General features: G+C 41.5%; 1 protein-coding gene across 2 annotated transcripts in view; it reads right to left on the reverse strand.

The window, feature by feature from the left end:
• Nucleotides 1–17,857, reverse strand: part of LOC140521639 (uncharacterized) — a 264,697-nt gene extending 246,840 nt beyond the window's left edge. For both annotated transcript variants that reach the window (XM_072636876.1, XM_072636875.1), the window contains exons 1-2: nucleotides 17,648–17,857; nucleotides 16,716–16,805 (exon numbers count right to left, since the gene is read on the reverse strand). In XM_072636876.1, coding sequence (XP_072492977.1) covers nucleotides 16,716–16,805; nucleotides 17,648–17,842 — 285 coding nt within the window. In that variant the 5' untranslated portion in view covers nucleotides 17,843–17,857. The remainder of the gene's footprint in view (nucleotides 1–16,715; nucleotides 16,806–17,647) is intronic.
• Nucleotides 17,858–19,604: the final 1,747 nt, after the last annotated feature.

Here is a 19,604-nt window from a genome sequence, read left to right on the forward strand (position 1 = left end):
AAAATATTTAAAATTGCGTTTTTTGTGGTGGCCAAGAATTGGAAATTGAAGAGATGTCCAGCAATGGCAGAATGGCTGAACAAGTTGTGGCATATGAATTTAATAGAATAGTCTAAGAAATGATGAGTAGCCAGATTTTATAAAAACCTTGACCTACATGAATTCATGATGAGTGAAGTAAGCGGTACAAGAAGAACACTGCATACAGTAAAAGCAACTTTGTGCAAGGACCAACTTTGATAAGACTTTGCTCTTCTCAGCAATACAAAGAGCAAAGACAATTCTAAAAGACTCACGATACAAAATGCTATCCACATCTAGAGAAAGAATTATGGAGTATGAATGAAGATCGAAGGATACTATATGCTTTTTTTCTTGTGCTTTTTCCCCCTTTGTTCTGATTCTTCTTTCACAACATGGTTACTGTGGATATGTTTAACATGACTGCACACATATAGCCCATATCACATTGCATGCCATCTTCGGAAGGGTGATGAAAGTAAGGAGGGAGAAAAAAATTAAAACTCAAAATCTTATAAAAGTGAATGTTGAAAACTATCTTTACATGTACTTGGAAAAGATAAAATAATGTTAAGTGGGGAACAAATTACAAGAAAAGTGGTCAAAGGATATGAAGAGGCACTTATCAAAGAAGAAATCAAAGTTATCAATAGTTATATAAAAATGCTCTAAACCACGAATAATTAGAGAAATGCAAATTAAAACTCAAGAGATATCATGTCACACCTATCAGATTATCTAAAATGACAGGAAAGGTCAATGATAAATGCTGATGGGATGTGGAAAAACAGGGACAGCAATGCACTATTGGCAGAGATGTGAACTGCTCCAGTCATTCTGGAGAGTTTTTGGAACTGTCTAAAGGACTGTAAAACCATGTTCTTTGACTCAGCAATACTACTAGGTCTGTATACCAAAAAGATCAAAGAAAATGGGACAGGCCATAAATGTACAATGTCAGTTACAGTAGATTTTTTTTGCAATAAGAATTAGAAATTGAGAGGATGTCCAATAGCTGAGGAATGGCTAAATAAGATGTGGTATATGATTATGATGGAATACTGCTGTGTACTGAGAAAAGATGAGGTGGATGCATCCACCAAAACCTATGAAGACATGTATACTTCATTATCTATGGTATCTTGTATCAAAATGTATTTACCAGAGGATTCTGGGAAGATGGCACAAGAGGTCAGAAAATTCCAAGCTCTCCAGACTTCCCCCACAAACAAGATAAAACAGCTCTTCAAGGCAAAAACAGAGTAGTAAAAATAAACAGGAGCTGAGGCAGAACACACACTCCTGGGACAAGTGGAGAAAATCAGAAGATAAACCCCAGGCTGCAGGTGTGGCTCCTGTGAGGTGTAATCACCCCTAGACTAGCTCCACTGAAACAGTAAGTGGTGAGCCATAGGGTGAGCTGGGTTGGGAGGTGGCCTCCACAAGGCCATGGAAATTTTCCCCTAACAGACAGTGTAGGGAGTAAGTCATCGGTGCCAGGGAGGATAGGGAGAATGTCTGGTGATAAGGCATGCGAGATCCAACTGTACTGCTAAGACACCATGGGCAAGAAGGAACCAGCACACACCCAGTGAGTGCTGAAGAAGTGGGGTAGGGATGCCAGCAGCATGCCTCTGCAGAAGGCAGAGTTCTTGAAATCCTTTCCCAGCCAGAGGGGAGAACTGAAAGAGGACCTGAGGTCAGAGGCACCACCACCTCACCCCTCCCCACCCTAGGACAAAAGGTAATTACAATAATGAACTGACAGAAATTTTTTTTTAATGAGTTGGCAAAGGAGGAAAAATTCAAGCATAGAAGGTTACTATGAGAATAGAAAAGACTAGACTTCATCTCCAGAAGTGGATACTGTAGCACAAAAAGGCTCTCCTACTCCAAAGAGAAATGTCAAATGGTCACTTGCCCAAAAAGAATTCACAGACCTTTAAAAAGACTTTAAAAATCAAATGAGATTGAGAATTTTTTAAAAAAAGTAAGAATCCAAAAAAAAAATTCAAAACAAAATCAACCAACTAGAAAAGGAGATCGAGAATCTTAAGAAAATGACTCTTTGAAAATTAAAATTGGCAAGAAGCCATGAAGTTAAAAAAGACCAAGAAATAATAAAACAAAATATAAAGAACAGAAAAACTGAAGAGAATGTGAAGCATCTCACATAAGGAAAACAACTGATTTGGAGAACAGACCAAGGAGACAAAACATAAGAATAACTGAACTACCTGAAAGCTACAATCCAAAAAAGAATCTTGGTACAATAATACAAGAAATAGAGAAAACAAGAGGAGAGAGTAGAAACAGAAAAAATTCACCAATAACCACCTGAAAGAGATCCTACAAGGAAAACCTACAGAAATGACATAGCCACATTCTGAAACCTCCAGCTCAAGAAGAAATATTATGATCAACAAGAAAAAAAAATCAAATATAGTAGAGCCAAAAAACAATTCAAATACAGTGGAGCCATAATTAAAATCATACAAGACCTAGCAGGGGCTACACTAAAAGATGACCAATCTTAAACATTACATATCAAAGAGCAAAAAAACTAGGGTTGTGGCTGAAAATAGCAAAATCCAGAAGGAGAAAATAAAAGATGTTCAATGAAGTGACAGACTTTGAGGATTCTTTTGCAAAAAGACTTGAATTTAATACAGACTCTGACATACAAAATCAAAGAGAAATATAAGGCAAACATCAAAGACCAATTACAAGGAACTCAATAAGGACAGATTACTTTTTATACATGGAAAGGTAAATCATACACCTAAGATTGTTATTAGTAACTGAGTCACTCTAAATAAAGCCTAGGACAGAGCTGAGTATGATGTGATTCTAAAAAGCAAAACCATGAGAAAAACTAAAAAAGAGTAATCACCTTTTATAAAAAAAATGACAGCAATCAGATGGGGGAGGAGGGCTGATACTTCTGGAACCCTACTTTCATGAGGAATGGGTTAAAGAGGGAATATATAAAATCCAGAGGAGTATAAAAGTCTTCTAAATTCATAAAGAAATGGAGAGGTCAATGGAATAAGGAAGGGGGAGGGATTTTCTGGGGGGAGGATAAGGCAGGGATCCTTGTTAGGGGATAGATTAAGTAATAGAAGACGACAAGAGAGCATACAGAAGTAAATGAGAGGAGTCAGGAAGGACAGGGAATAAGTGATACACACAAACATAAAGATCAGGGGTAGAACACAGGAAAAAATTAAGCACAGGATGGTCTTACATACATACGTCAATGGACATGTCTATATATCTGTATGATAATGATGGAGTGCTAACAGAGCTGCCCTCAGCTCCAAAATTCTAACTTCATTACAGGTCCAGTGTACTTACCTAGCCAAATCCCCCTACCACCACCCCTCCACCCTCTGCCACACCAATACCCAACACCTTCAAGTAGGTTTCACTGCTCCTATAACAACAGGTATGTCCCTTAACTCTTAGTTCCCGCAGAAACAGCAGACATCTGTCTCAATATGATGGGAATCCAGTCACTGCCTCTACCTAGTTACTGCCCTCTGACCCATTCCCACATATTTGAACAGGTGTGTTCTTGTATTCAATCACAATCACATCACCCATTTAGCCCAAGACAGGACCACAACAGCTAGCCAACTGGAGGGCAGCATGACCAGAATGTTAAACCACTAATCCATAGATGGGACTCCCTCCTCCATTACCTAAGCCCTTAACAAACTCCTCTTACCTTCTTAATATTAATCATATTCCTATATGCTATGTAAATTTTGATTGTATAATTGTATCTTTACCCTATAAAAATCCATCTTGCTTTCTCTGTGGTTGTTAGCTCCTCTTGGAACTTAGCCCACTCCATGAGAGGTGTCAATTTCAGTAAATCCCTATCCTTGGATTAGAGGTGGTCTGACTCCGATTTCTTTGAGATGGTTCCACCACAACATATCAGGAAACTCCAAGATTTTGGTGTTCCAGAGTTTAAACAGCAACAATCATAGATATCTATGCATGTGTATATGTACGCATATGTTTGGGTATATTTGTCTTTTTGTGTACACACATACACACACACACTCACACTTAACTGTTGCCTTCTTAGGGGAGGTAAGAAGAAGGGGGAAAAAAGTAAAAACTACACAACAGAGAACAAAAGAAACCTACAAGGAAGCAAAGAGAAAAAGGGTAGCTCTGAACACAATGTGGAAGATTTATTACGTAGGCTTTGTTGACATGGAAATTTATTGTTTCATATTACTGAATCCTCTGTTCTGTTATGCTGTGAACATGGCAATTTTTTTTTCTATTTAAGTTGAGAATAAAAAAATAATAGTGTATTTAACCTGCTGCTCTTTTAATTAAATCTACATAGGCTGAGATCATACTTGAGATCTACCCCGCCTTTTTTGCATCACATGAAGCATAACAGATTCTGCTCCAATGCTCCATTTTAACTGTGTCTCTCATTCTTCACATATATATGTATATACATATATATATTTATATTGCAGTTTTTAACACACTTACTTAAGATTTTGAATTCAAAATTTTCTCCTTATCTTTCCCCACCCCCCACCCCATGCACACCATCCACCCCTTCCTACATTCTGTCCTCCCTTCTATTACTCACCCTTCTTCCATCCCCCCCTTCCCCTCTCTTTTCCTGTAGGGCAAAATAGAGTTCTATACTCCATTGCCTGTATAGCTTAATTTCCAATTACATGCTAAAACAATTTTTAACATTCATTCTTAAAGCTTTGAGTTCCATATTCTCTCCCTCCCTCCCTACTCACACTCATTGAGAAAACAAGCAATTCATTATAGGTCATTTATGTGTAACAATGCAAAGCACTTCCATAATAGTTATGTTGTAATAGATTAACCACATTTCCCTCTATTCTATCCTATCCTGCCCTTCATTTATTCCATTGTCTCCCTTGACCTGTCCTCCCACAATAGTGTTTGCTTCTGATTATTCCTTTCCCCAATTTTCTATCCCTTCTACTATCCAACTGAGTGTGTTATTCCCTCCTTAAGCCAAATCCCATTAGAGCAAGGCTCAATTATTTCCTTTCATCTCTCCCCTCTTCCCCTCCATTGTAAAAGCTCTTTCTTTCCACTTTTATGTGAGATGATTTGCTACATTCTTCCTCTCCCTTTCTCTTACTCCTAGCACATTCCATTCAACAGTACATTTTATTTTATTTTTTTGGTATTCTCCCTTCATATTCAGCTCACCTTATGCCCTCTATGTGCATATATACATATATATACTATATACATACATATACATGTATACATAATTACATATATACACACATACATAAACATGCACATGCATATACACATATATAGACATACTCATGTAACATACACTTACACATATAACATGCACATACACACATGTCCATACACACCTATACATATATGTGTATATGTATAGGTGTGTATGTATGTGTGTGTGTGTGTGTGTGTGTGTGTGTGTTTTCCCTCTAACTACCCTAATACTGAACAAGGTCTCATGAGTTACTAATAACATCTTTCCATGTAGCAATGTAAACAGTTCATCATTAATGAGTTCCTTAAGGATTCTCCTTCCTGTTTACCTTTTCATATCTCTCTTGATTTTTGTATTTGAAAGTCAAGTTGTCTATTCAGCTCTGGTCTTTTCAACAAGAATGCTTGGAAGTCTTTTTTTTCACTGAAATTCCATTTTTGCCCCTGAAGTATTGTCATTCTTGGTTTTAATCCTATCTCCTTTGATCTCTAGACTATAATATCCCAAGCCCTTCAATCCCTTAGTGTAGAAGCTGCTAAATCCTGTGTTATCCTGATTGTAATTCCACAATACTTGAACTGTTTCTTTCTGGCTGCTTGTAATATTTTCTTCTTGACCTGGGAACTCTGGAATTTGGTCACAATATTCCTAGGAGTTTTCCTTTTGGGATCTCTTTGAAGAGGTGATTGGTCAATTCTTTCAATTTCTATGGTTCAACCCTCTGGTTTGAGAATGACGGGGCAGTTTTCCTTGATAACTTCTTGGAATATGATGGGTACACTCTATTTTTTAATCATGGTTTTCAGGTAGACCAATAATTTTTAAATTATCTCTTCTGGATCTACTTTCCAGGTCAGTTGTTTTTCCAGTGAAATATTTCACACTGTATTCTATTTTTTCATTCTTATGGTTTCATTTTAAAATTTCTTGGTTTCTCATAAAGTCATTAGCTTCCATCTGCTCCATTATAATTTTTAAAGAACTATTTTCTTCAGTGAGCTTTTGAACCTCCTTTTCCATTTGGCTAATTCTGCTTTTCAAAGCATTCTTCTCTTCATTGGCTTTTTGACCTCTTTAGCCATTTGGGTTAGTCTACTTTTAAAGGTGTTATTTTCTTCAGCATTATTTTTGGGTCTCCTTTAGCAAGCTCTTGACTTGCTTTTCATGATTTTCTTGCATTGCTCTCATTTCTTTTCCCAATTTTTTCTCCACCACTCTTACTTGATTTTCAAAATCCTTTTTGAGCTCTTCCATGCCCTGAGACCATTGCATATTTTTTTGGAGGTTTTGGATGTAGAAACCTTGACTTTTATGTCTTCCTCTGATGGTATGCTTTGTTCTTCCTCATCTGAAAGGATGGAAGAAAGTACCCATCTACCAAGAAAGTAAACTTCTTTAGTCTTATTTTTTTTTTCCTTTTGGAGGCATTTTCCCAGCCAGTTACTTGATTTTTGAGTCCTTTGTCAGGTAGAGGTTATACACTAGGGACCTGTAAATTCTCAGTTCCTCTAAGGTGACACAATAAACGGCCTGCGCTCTGGTCTATGAGCAACCACAATACTCTTTTGTGCCTAGGATCTGTGAGTAGGATTCCCTCTCCACAGTTACTGTGAGCTCCACCAAGCCAGTGCTCTTCCTCATCCCAGAACTGCCACTGAGAACTGAGACTCAGATCAGTTGCTTGATTTCCCTAGGGTCTCTAGGCTGTGAAAGTGGACGCTGCTGCTGCAATGGCTGCCTCCACCCTGGAGTCAGAGCTGGGGTCACACCACACTCCCCTCTTCTCCAGATGGAAAGAGCTTTCTTAGCGACCTTTGAACCTGTCTTTGGCCTTTGAGGGTTAAGATATCGGGAAACCACAGCTGGTACCCATGATTCCATGCCCTGAAGCCTACTCCAGTCCTGTCCATGTGGTGTGACGTTGCTATGGCTGGGCTGTGCTCTGCTCTGAGTCCTGTGCAAGAGACCTTTGCTGTTGGCCTTCCAGGGTGTCTTGGCCTGGAAATCTCTTTCACTCTGTTGTTTTATGGCTTCTGTTTCTCTAGAATTTGTTTAGTCATTTTTACAGGTATTTTATGGGCTATGGGGGGAGAGCTAGAACAGGTCCATCTTTTTATGCTGCATATATATATATATACATATATATATATATATATATATCTCCATATATATGTATATATATGTGTATATATATATCTCCATATATATGTATATATATATATGTACGTATATATATACATATATATACATATATATATATATATATATATGGCAATATATATATATGGCAGAGATGTGAACTGCTCCAGTCATTCTGGAGAGTTTTTGGAACTGTCTAAAGGACTGTAAAACCATGTTCTTTGACTCAGCAATACTACTAGGTCTGTATACCAAAAAGATCAAAGAAAATGGGAAAGGCCATAAATGTACAATATTAGTTACAGTAGATTTGGCTTCCTGTGTCTCTCACGCTTAAATGGTTTTTCCTATAAACAATGTATTATAGGATTCTGATTTTAATACATTCTGCTATCCATTTCCATTTTATACTGGAGTTCATTGCATTCACATTCAATATTATCATCACCATTTCTGAATTTCCTCACATCTAACTTTTTACTATTTTTCTTCTCAGCCTCTCTTTACCCAATCCTTGTTACCTTATTTTCTCTCCCCCACTCTCCTACAGGTTATTCTACACATCCTTCTAAAAGGTCCTCCCTCATTGGCGCCCATTTATCTCACCTCTACAAATTCAGAAGACTTCTACACCCCTCCAGATGTATAGTTTCCTCTTCTACCTAGATGAGAGGAAGATTCCAACATTTCCAGTCCTCCATCCCTATCAGCTTCCTCTGTATTAGTTCTTCCTTTCACATTCCATTTTTATGACATAATTGCTTCTTTTATCATTTTCCTATCCAATTCTGTTTAGAATCACCCCATCATACATAACTCCAACCTTTCTTTCGAACTACCTTTTAAGAATATTGATAATATTTTCATATATACTAAGAAAACAGTTTAGAATTGTTTTACATTCAGCCTTTAAAGTGCTCCTTATATTTTCTCTGGATGTTTTATATCACATCTTCCACTGAATTCTATCTTTTTGTTATAAAAACCTGGAAGTCTTTCAGTTCATCATATAACTGTTTTTTTTCTTTCATTCAAGATTATACCCAATTTTTCTGGGTAAATTATTCTAGGATGTAACCTCAAGGCCTTTGCACTTGTGAAACATAATGTTCTAAGACCTATGGTCTTTCAGTGTAGAAGCTGCTAGATATTGTGAAATCCTGACTGGATTTCCACATGTTCAAATTATTGACATAGAGTTGCTTACAATACTTTCTCCTTAATCAGGAGTTTTGAAATGTGGCTATGACATTTCTGTAAGCTTTCCTTTTAGGATTTCTTTCAGGTGGTATATGATAGATTCTTTTCTATTTATATCTGACCCTCTATTCTAGAACTTCAGGGCAATTTTCCTTAATAATTTTCTTGTAATAGTTTATCCAGATGCTTTCTGTGATCTTAACTTTTAAGTAGTTTGACAATTCTTATATTATTTCTCTTTGATCTGTTCTCCAAATCAGTTATTTTTCTAATGAGATAGTTCACATTCTTTTCTATTTTGTCTATTTTATCATTTCATGGCATATTATACTGCCATTCAATTCCACTTGCCCAATTCTAGTTTTCAAGTACTTATTTTCTTTCTAAAAAGTTTATACCAAGAAAGAGGAGGGAAGCTCAGAAATTATCTGTGCTCTCCCCAGCTTCCCTTGGAAAGAGCATTAAAACTAACCTTTAAACAGACTCTGGGGTGACAGAACCTACAAAAAGATGAAATAAAACAAATTTTCAGCTTAAGATAACTTAGAAAGACATCAGGAAAGGTCTGTCTCACTTAAGCAAAAGAGGAGTATAGACAGTGTCTGGACAGAATTATCAGGTCAAGGAGAAAATGCTGTAAGCAGCCAGAAAAACAATTCAAGTATCATGGAGCCAGAGACAGAATTAAACAGGACTGAAGATGGCAAAGTACGAAGTTGCTCTCACTTTCCCTCTCATTGACCTCTGAAAGCCCAGAAAGTATCACCCCAGGAAAGATGCTGGAACAGCTGAGTAAGTTGAAAAATGCAGTCTAGAAGTCCTATAGGCCAGAAAGCTTGGGAGATTAACAGGAAAGGTCCCTCTTCTTCTGGAGGAAGGGAAGGAGTACAGGATGGGAAGAGTGCCAGCAAGCCAGTGGCAAATCCCACCTCAGTGAACCAGGGAAGATCTTGAGTCCCAGAGTAGTGGAGTACGCAAGCGCCAACACCAGGACCCTCCAAGTGCCTCAACACCAGTAGATATCAGCTCAGAAAACTACCACATGTGCCTGGTGTTTTCCAGAAGTCAAATCTCCCAGTGCTTCTGCACAACTTCAGGAAGCACAACTCCACTGCTGCTGACAGACATCCTTTTAAAAAAAAAAAAACCAACCCAGGTGAACAGGAGTCCTCTAGGGGCCAGATATCCCCACTACCACCACAAGAGTTCCAGTGTTGCTGACCCAGCCTCCAGCTGCCAGCACCTTGAGGCCCCAGCCAGAAAGACAGTAAATACGTCCCTGATCCCCAGCACAAGAAGCCTGGGTCAGTGCTTCCTACACTGCAGCAGAAGAGCTCAACTGGAAAAGCCAGGAAATAGGCAAACACCATGAGCAAAAAGATGAAACAGACAACGAGCATAGATTCTTATTATGGGGACAGGAAACCTCAAAGGAGAATATGAACTGGTCTCAAGCCCAAAAACCTTTCCTGGAAGACCTCAAGAAAGATTTTAAAGTAAAAATTAAAAAGGTAGAAGGAAAATTGGGAAAAGAAATGAGAGGTATGTAAAAGAGAAGCAATAGCTTCGAAAACAAAAAGACAAAAATTGACTGTAGAAAACAAGTCCATAAAAAAATACAATTGACCAAATGGAAAAAAATTACACTGAAGAAAACTCCTTAAAAAGTAGAATCCTCCAAATGAAAAAGGAGGCACAGAAACTCATTGAAGAGAAGATCTCCTTAAAAAGTAAAATGGGCCAAATGGAAAAGGAGGTACAAAGTCTTAACAAAAACAAAAAAAACCCAATTCATTAAAAATTAGAATTGGGCAAGTGGAAGCTAACGACGCTATGAAGATATCAAAAATCATTCAAAGAGAAACAAAAGGATGAAAAAATAGATGGAAATACAAAATACATCGAAAATGGTAGAGTAGAAAGACACACATACGCAGGGTCTCCCCACACAGCCCATAAAATACCTGTAGAGAGGGACTCTCAACAAATTCTGGAGCAGCAGAAGTCAAGAACAACAGAGTAGAGGAGATTTCCAGCCCAGGGTGACCTGAAAGGCCCATGGGCAACGTCTGTCGCACCAGACTGGGAGTGGAGCCCAGCCCAGCCTTGGCCGCCCAGTGTGGCTTGCGAAAAGCTCTTGGGGCAGAATCTCCAGTCCCAGCAGCTGCGAGTTCCCAGATCCCTCAACCCACAGGCGCCAAAGGTCAGTGACGGGGTTTTTTCAGAAGGCCAGCAGGGGGGAAGGGCCTTCCCATAGCTCTGGAGCTGCTGCAGAGGCCACATAGGCAGGTGCAGCACCCACATACATTGTTGGAGTGTAAAAACCCTTGGGGGCACTGAGGAGCTGAGTCTTGCCTCAGCCCTTTGTGGAGGCCCTGGAGGAGCAGGTCTTTGTCTCACATTGAATGGTGGCCCTGCCCATCCAGCTTATCTGAAAACCAGCCAACAGTGCTGACTTGGCGGAACTGGAGACCTGGTGGAACTGGAGACCTGGTGGCTGTGGAGAGGTAACTGCTAAGATTCTGGGTACAAAAATCCCTCTCAGTGTCCAGACCAGTACACGCTTGATTGTGCCACCTTGGAGGAACTCAAATCTTACAGATTCCCAAAGTATACCCTACTCTTGACAAAGGACCCAAAAGTCAAGTAACTGATTGGGAAAAATGCCCAAAAAAGGGAAAAAAAATAAGACTATAGAAGGTTACTTTCTTGGTGAACAGATATCTTCTCCCATCCTTTCTGATGAGGAAAAACAATGCTTACCATCAGGGAAAGACATGAAAGTCAAGGCTTCTGTATGCCAAACATCCAAAATAAATATTCAATGGCCTCAGGCCATGGAAGAACTCAAAAAAGATTTTAAAAATCAAGTAAGAGAGGTGGAGGAAAAATTGGGAAGAGAAATGAGATGCCAAAAAATCTTGAAAAGTGGGTCAACACCTTTCTAAAGCAGACCCAAAAAAATGCTGAAGAAAATAACACCTTGAAAAATAGGCTAACTCAATTGGCAAAAGAGGTTCAAAAAGCCAATGAGGAGAAGAATGCTTTCAAAAGCAGAATTAGCCAAATGGAAAAGGAGGTTCAAAAGCTCACTGAAGAAAATAGTTCTTTCAAAATTAGAATGGAACAGATGGAGGCTAATGACTTTATGAGAAACCAAGAAATCATAAAACAAAACCAACAGAATGAAAAAATGGAAGATAATGTGAAATATCTCATTGGAAAAACTACTGACCTGGAAAATAGATCCAGGAGAGACAATTTAAAAATTATGGGACTACCTGAAAGCCTTGATCAAAAAAAGAACCTAGACATCATCTTTCATGAAATTATCAAGGAAAACTGCCCTGATATTCTAGAACCAGGGGGCAAAATAAATATTGAAAGAATCTACCCATCTCCTCCTGAAAGAGATCCAAAAAGAGAAACTCCTAGGAACATTGTGGCCAAATTCCAGAATTCCCTGGTCAAGGAGAAAATATTGCAAGCAGCTAGAGAGAATCAATTTGATTATTGTGGAAATACAATCCGGATAACACAAGATCTAGCAGCTTCTATACTAATGGAGCAAAGGACATGGAATATGATATTTCAGAAGTCAAAGGAACTAGGACTAAAACCAATAATCACCTACCCAGCAAAACTGAGTATAATACTTCAGGGGAAAAAATGGTCTTTTAATGAAATAGAGGACTTTCAAGCATTCTTGATTAAAAGATCAGAGCTGAAAAGAAAATCTGACTTTCAAACACAAGAATCAGGAGAAGCATGAAAAGGTAAACAGGAAACAGAAATTTTAAGGGACTTACTAAAGTTGAACTGTTTACATTCCTACATGGAAAGAATGTTTGTAACTCTTGAAACGTTTTTCAGTATCTGGGTAGTTGGTGGGATTACACACATACACATACAGACAGAGAGCACAGGGTGAGTCGAATAGGATGGAACCATATCTTAAAAAAATGAAATTAAGGGGTGAGAGAGAAGTATATTGGGAGGAGAAAGGGAGGAATGGAATGGGGCAAATTATCTCTCATAAAAGAGGCAAGTAAAAGACTTTTCAGTGGAGGGAAAATGGGGGGAGTGAGAGAAAAAACATGAAGCTTACTCTCATCACATTCAACTAAAGGAAGGAATAAAATGCACATTCATTTTGGTATGAAAACCTGTCTTATAATACAGGATAGTGGGGGAGAAGGGGATAAGCAGGGTGGGGAGGACAATGGAAGGGAGGGCAGTGGGAGGAGGGAGCACTTTTCAGGAGGAATAGGATCAAAAGAGAGAATAGAAGAAATGGGAAGCAGGATAGGATGGAGGGAAATATAGTTAGTCTTACACAACATGACTATTATGGAAGTCGTTTGCAGAACTACACAGATATGGCCTATATTGAATTGCTTGCCTTCCCAAAGGGAACGGGTGGAGAGGGAGGGATGAAGAGAAGCTGGAACTCAAAGTTTTAGGAACAACTGTAGAGTATTGTTCTTGCTACTAGGAAATAAGAAATACAGGTAATGGGGTATAGAAATTTATCTTGCCCTTCAGGACAAAAGAGAAGATGGGGATAAGGGAAGGAAGGGATGTTAGAAGGGAGGACAAATTGGTGGTAGGGGCAATTAGAATGCTCAGTGTTTTGTGGTGGGGGGGAGGGGAGAAATGGGGAGAAAATTCGGAACCCAAAATTTTGTGGAAATGAATGTTGAAAACTAAAAAAAAAAAAAAAAAAGCAAGAAATATAAAACACTTCACTGGTAATACAACTAACCTGGAAAATAGATCCAGGAGAGTACCATAGACAATTCAGTAATATCAATATTACTCATACATGCACAGCATGGCATGGCATCCAAATTCCTGGAGGAGAAGTTAAATGAATTATAGGAAGAGACAGCAAATTAAACAAAAAGGAAGTTAAGGAGGTAAACAGAATTTTAGCAGAGTTTGATATGGCAGACTTCTGGAAATAGAAGAAAGAAAGGAATGGACCTTTTCTCTGCAGTACGTGGTACCCACACAAAAAATGACCAGGTATTCTCTGCAGTACATGGTACCCATACAAAAAATGACAAAAAAAACCTTACAATCAAATGCAGAATAGTGGAAATATTATGAGGAAACAAAACTACCACTTTTTGCAGATGACATGAAGGTATTACTTAAGAGAATCCTAGAGTTAACTAAAAAATTACTTGAAATAATTCACAACTGCAATAGAGTGACAGGATGTAAATTAACTCATATAAGTTATGAGCATTTCTATGTATTTCTAATAAAACCCAGTAGTAAGAGACAGAAAGGTAAATTCCATTTAAAATAACTATAGATGATATATATATCAAGAGAATTAATGGAAATTAATGCAAGGAAAGGGAATTATGCCAGGCCTAGAGGCCTGAGGGCTACCCGAGTCTTACCTTACCTCTATCGCAGGTCTTCGGCTGGCCAAACCGGATAAACGTATGAGAGAAGAGACTTTCCGGAGTCGAACAAGGGTTAAGCTTTATTCAGGGTCCTGGTTACAAGTGCAGGGGAAGCTCTTCCTTAGGAAGGAGCGAGGAATCTCCCAAGGAGGCAAAGATCTTACAATAAGAGATTGGAAGTAGAAGTGTAAGTGGGGAGAGAGGGGGAGGGGAGAGTGAAGAGAGGGAAAAACGGAGCCCTCTGTCTTGTAAGGGCCCCTCCCGAGCTAAGAGAGACTTCAGGCTTTCCTGACCCTAATTAAGCTCTCTGGCCGCATAGTTTGCACCTGAATACCGTGCCTGTTAGATAACAATAGGTGTGCCCAGATCCGGGACAGTCTCGAGGGGGATGCTCCTCCCATCACGTTTCTCACGGGAAGAGGCGGAAATACACGAGATAGCTCGGTCTCACTCCTCGATTCCCTGCTGTTTTCTGGGGGGCCTCATGAGAACTCTAAGATTTAGAAGTTCCCACCTTTACCCGCCCGAGACTGTCCACATGGAATTGAGCTTCCATCCCCAGCAGAATTAGATAATAAACTACCTGCAGATGATATGATGATACACTTAGAAAATCCCAAATTCTTACATTAGTTAAAACAATTAATAAAGTAGCAGGTTATAAAGTAAATCCACATAATTCATCAATGTTCCTATATATCACAAAAAAAACCTTCCAAGAAGAGACAGTAACAGTCCATTAAAAATAACTCTAGACAGTATAAAATACCTGGAGTACACCTGCCAAACCAAATCCAGGAAGTATATAAATAAAATTATTAAAAACTTTTTATACAAATAAAATGAAATTTAAATAATCAGAGGAATTTTAATTGCTCATGGGTAGGCAAGGCCAATATAATAAAAATGACAACTTTACCTAAACAATTTTATATATTCAATACCCTCCCAGTTAAATTACTAAAAAATTTTTACTAAAAAAAATTATTTTATTTTACATTCTAAAATGTTTATAGCAGCTCTCTTGTGTTGGCAAAGAAGAACAGGAAATTGTAGGAATGCCCATCAACTGGGCATCTGAACAAGTTATGCCTACGATTCTGAAGGAATACTACTGTAATACAAGAAATGAAGGGCTCAAAGATCTTAGAAAAATATGGGAAGACTTGCACAAAATCACGAAGAATGAAATGAGCAGAATGAAGAGAACACTGTATACAGTAACTATGGATAAGTTACCTTGACTATTTTAAATATCCAAATAAACTGTAAATATTAAGGAAGATACTCTCTGTATCCAGAGAAAGAATTGATAAATAAAAGCATGTATACTTTTACATTTACATATATATACATATAGACACACATCTATTTGTGTCCAATGATTGCCATGGTGGGGGGATGGAGGGGAAGAAAAAGAAAAAAAAATTGCATAATTATTATATATTTAAAGGAATAGTAAGTTGTACATAACAGATCGGCAGTCTCATATGCAATTATCCATTCATTAGACTATGTTACATTATATTACTTATATTACAGTTATAGTAATTATATTGTGTTATACAAATGCTTGTTTAATTCCATAAAAATAAAATCAATAAATATGAAAAGTGAGGCAGCCTAGAAGACTGGGCACAGTAGCAGCAATAATGATCAGCTGTGACTTAGGTACTCTAATGAATACAATCAATCACGAAAATTCCAAAAGACTAATTACACAAAATGGAGAATTGATGAAGCGGGTGCAGAATTCTTTTTCACTTTCATTTCTCTTGCCTTGTTTTTGGACCAGAGCCAACATGGAAATGGTTTGCATTACTTCACACATATAATGGGTAACCTCCTGTTTGTCTTTTGAACAGGAGGAGGAAGGACTGGAAGGAGGGAAAGAATTCAGAACTCAAAATTTTTTAAAAAACCACAAAGTTAATGTGATGGGGTGCTTGGGTGCTTCTGCTTGGGCCCCAGTTTTAAAATCACATTTCTCCCTAGCCTCCAAAGACCATCCCTGACAGTTTTCTCCCCAGCCCAAGCACACTTTGCCTAGCAATAACTCATCAGCAGACCCCAGTAAAACAAAGCATCTTTACCCATCACAAAAACAAATGAACCTCTGAATAAACTCTCTCCCAAAAAGAGGACCATCTTTGTCACCACAGAACTATCATATATTGATTCCCAAAGTTATCATATTCAATCCAGAGGTCAAGCTATAGATATCACCTCTCAAAACTATCTTGCTACAGACATAACAGACCCAAATCTGCCAGATAAGTCCCTACTTTTCCTATAGAAGCTTCAGCATCATTCCAGTTAAGTTGCAAGTTCTTTAAGGAGTTCTACCTGCTGTCATGGCATGACAACCAACCTTTTTGCCAACTTGACTTACAGACTGGTCTGAGTCCCCAAATTCACCTCAGACCCCTCTGTCCAGTATTTCATTCCTGGGGAGAGAGGGGGAGAAATCCCTGAACCTCTCAAAAGGCATCAAATGCAAGGTCTTTTTGGGGGGATGATAAACTGGTGTCTGTGGTACCATTTAGCTCTGAATACACGACTCTCTGATGCCCATAATTTCTATGGTTGTGGCACAGGAGACAACCATATGCCAGGGTCTCTGGCCTGAGACTGTCAGGAAAGCAGCTCGTGGCACTCACCCTTCCAGGCCCAGCTCTCAGCACAGCAGCCATCCCTCTTCCTCCAGGCGCCCCCCAACCAGGGCGGGGCACAGGACACACCAGGCAGGGCTGGGGAGGGAAGGAGAACCGTGAGGAGGAGGGGCGCCACCGGGGGGCAGCGCCCTGGGAGAGGGGGTGTCAGGGGGCAAGCGGTGCTGGGGGCTGGGGTGACAGGATGACGCAGGCTCGGGGAGCCCCCAGAAGGGCCTGGCATCTCCCCACCCCATCTGGCATTGGCCTGAGGCTACAAGCCCCCCCTTAGCCCAGTTCTGTTACCAGTAACCGAGCCTGCCCTCCACTGTCTCCACCCCAGGGGAGCCCACCCCGATCCCATCAGCCCACTCTGGCTCCAGGCCTCTGACCACTACTCAGCCCGGTCCACCGCCCACGCCCACGAGGTCCACCCGCGGCCTCCTCCAGTCACCCCAGACTCCGTCCAGCTCCCCAGCCCCACGGCTCGGGCTCCTGAGGACTCCACCCCATGGGCGGATCGTTCAGAAGCCTGGGGTTTCTTTGGCTGCAAGAAACCTGAAGTTGAATTCTATTGGGTCGGCCCCGTCTGTGGCCATTTCGGGTGAGGTCAAGCACCCCCAAACCTCATGGGGGAGGGGGCGGGGGGGCGGAAGAAGGAAAAAATCGTTTCTCAAGTGGTGGGGGCAATATCTCTAGGGACAAAAGGGGAGAGCAGACGCGTGACCCTCTCAGCAGGGGGCACGGACCCGGGGCAGCATCCGGGAGGGCTTCCGGGACATGTGGCCATAGGGAAGGACGCACCACACAGGGAGCACCTGCCCTCGGACCCTGGGCACAGGGTCAGGCAATGCCAGGGCATTAGAACCCAGCCCCCAGATCCGACCGCCGCGCCTCCTCCAGCTCCGCCCACCCACGTGGGGCGCCCCTCCCCCTCTCACCTCCCCAAGCTTCCACTTAGGACTGAGGAGAGAAATGCGCCCCAAGCAAGCTTCGAAGAAGGGGAGAGAAAGTGAGACGGAAGTGACCCTGGTATCCGGAATTCCCGTCCTCCTGGCCCTGGACTGGGAAAATACTCTCCGACGCGCGCATGCCCTTCTGGGAATTGTAGTCTGGAAACCGAAACTTCTGCGCATGTCTGGTTTTTCTGCCCCTCCCCCGCCCCTGGAAGGTGGTTCCGCCTCCCTGCTTGCCCCGCCCCTCTTGGAGCCCCGCCCCTTCTGCTCTGGCCCTTCCCTCAGGAATGTCTGCCACGTGGTAGGTGCACCACATAACAGTAAGAGCCAGCCTGTACCTGGAGCGTCCCGGTCCGGCTCTGTTGGGCACTTTACGGTGACTGTCTCTTGGGGTCCTACCACAACCCTGGGGCCCCCATTTTATAAAGGCAGAAGCTAGGGCGAAGGGACCGTGCCAGGGTCTCTCCGCTGCCTGGACCAGCTCCCAGCCCGATCCCTTCTCCTCCCTCCGTTCTTCCCCAGCCTCCAATGGCCGCAGGGGCGCTGCCTCGGTCTCCCATCCCCCGGTGTCCCGACCCGGGAGGACTCTGCCCGGCTCTGCCTCCCTCCGGGCCGATGCCCTGCCCCGGCAGCTGCCCTGCTCTCTCCCTCGGTATTGGAGAAAGTGACCGGGACGTCTGAGATGGTGGGAGATGGTGAAGGACGGGGGAAGCCCTTGGACCGTCGGTACCGGTCCCAAGCGGGTTCTCTCCTGTGCCTCCGACGCTGAAAGGGCAGACCCTCCTTAGAGCCGGGCGCAGGACTTACAGAGGGAAGGACCTGCCAGGGGTTTGCTGACTTGGTCAGGTTTTCCTAAAGCGTCCACTTCCAGGGACGTTGTCTGCCTTTCCTAGAAGGATTTCTGAGAAAACGTGAGGCTGATCTGTGGAGGGGAGTAAAACGGGAGTGGGAGTTTGAGGCTCCTTAGCTGGGTGTCCTTCGTTCTCAGAGGACCCTGACCCCAGGGAAACGAGGACATGACCTGCAGCTGACTTTGACTGGACGGAGGGAGGGCTGAGGCATCTTTAAGAAAATGGATAGGCCAGTGTGGCTGGAGGAGAGGCTGGATCAGGAAGGGATGGATGGGAGACCAAAGGGGTGTTTGCTCCCCTCTTCTATAGCACTTCTAGCTATCACTCCCTGAGTCTCAGCAGACAATGAGGCAGTTCCATCCCCTGGATAATCAGGGGAGACAAATAGCTCTGAGCCTGAATGTGCCTCCCTCTTCAGATGAGGATGTGGAGAGTAAGTGACTGTGCCATTAGCGCCAGATACTAACCAAGCTCCAGGGCTGCAAGCCCAGAGTACCAGCTGCTTTGCATCTTTTCCCCAACCCACGGCCTGTCCCTTCTACTCAGAGATCTCATCAGTGGGCCTGTCCCTGCCCTGCCCAGGTAGAATACAACATGGACATGGTGTCCCTGGATCAGCCCTCTGCCTCCTCCTGCTGCTGTGGCTCCCACGTGAGGAAGGAGAGAACACAGAGGGTCCATGAGATCGTTAACACACTTGTGTTTTCATCTTAGATAACTCAGGATGTATTTGTGGGCTTTTAAAATATTCCTGTTTATTAAAGTGTGCAGTACCAGTTATGTCAGTAAAAGTGGTTTATCTAACACAGTAGAGTGAAAGCTGGTTAACTCTTGGTAACTTTTGGCTTTTCTTTTCCTTACAGACACCAAAGAGCAAATGACAAGGACCCAGATTCCAGCTTCCACAGTTTGCATCTCCAGCAGAAAAAATTACTCTGTCTTTCAGAGCTGGTCAGGATATTAGGAATAATTTAGTCTGCTACCAGCAGCTACCAGGACAGCCTCCCAAGCCCCTGATCTGTGCTGCTACCATCCTGTACTCTGGGTTTCTTGCCCTCTTCAGTAGCAGTGGGTCTAGGACAGACTACACT

Source organism: Notamacropus eugenii, chromosome 1, assembly GCF_028372415.1.
Source record: "Notamacropus eugenii isolate mMacEug1 chromosome 1, mMacEug1.pri_v2, whole genome shotgun sequence".
Lineage (NCBI taxonomy): Eukaryota > Metazoa > Chordata > Mammalia > Diprotodontia > Macropodidae > Notamacropus > Notamacropus eugenii.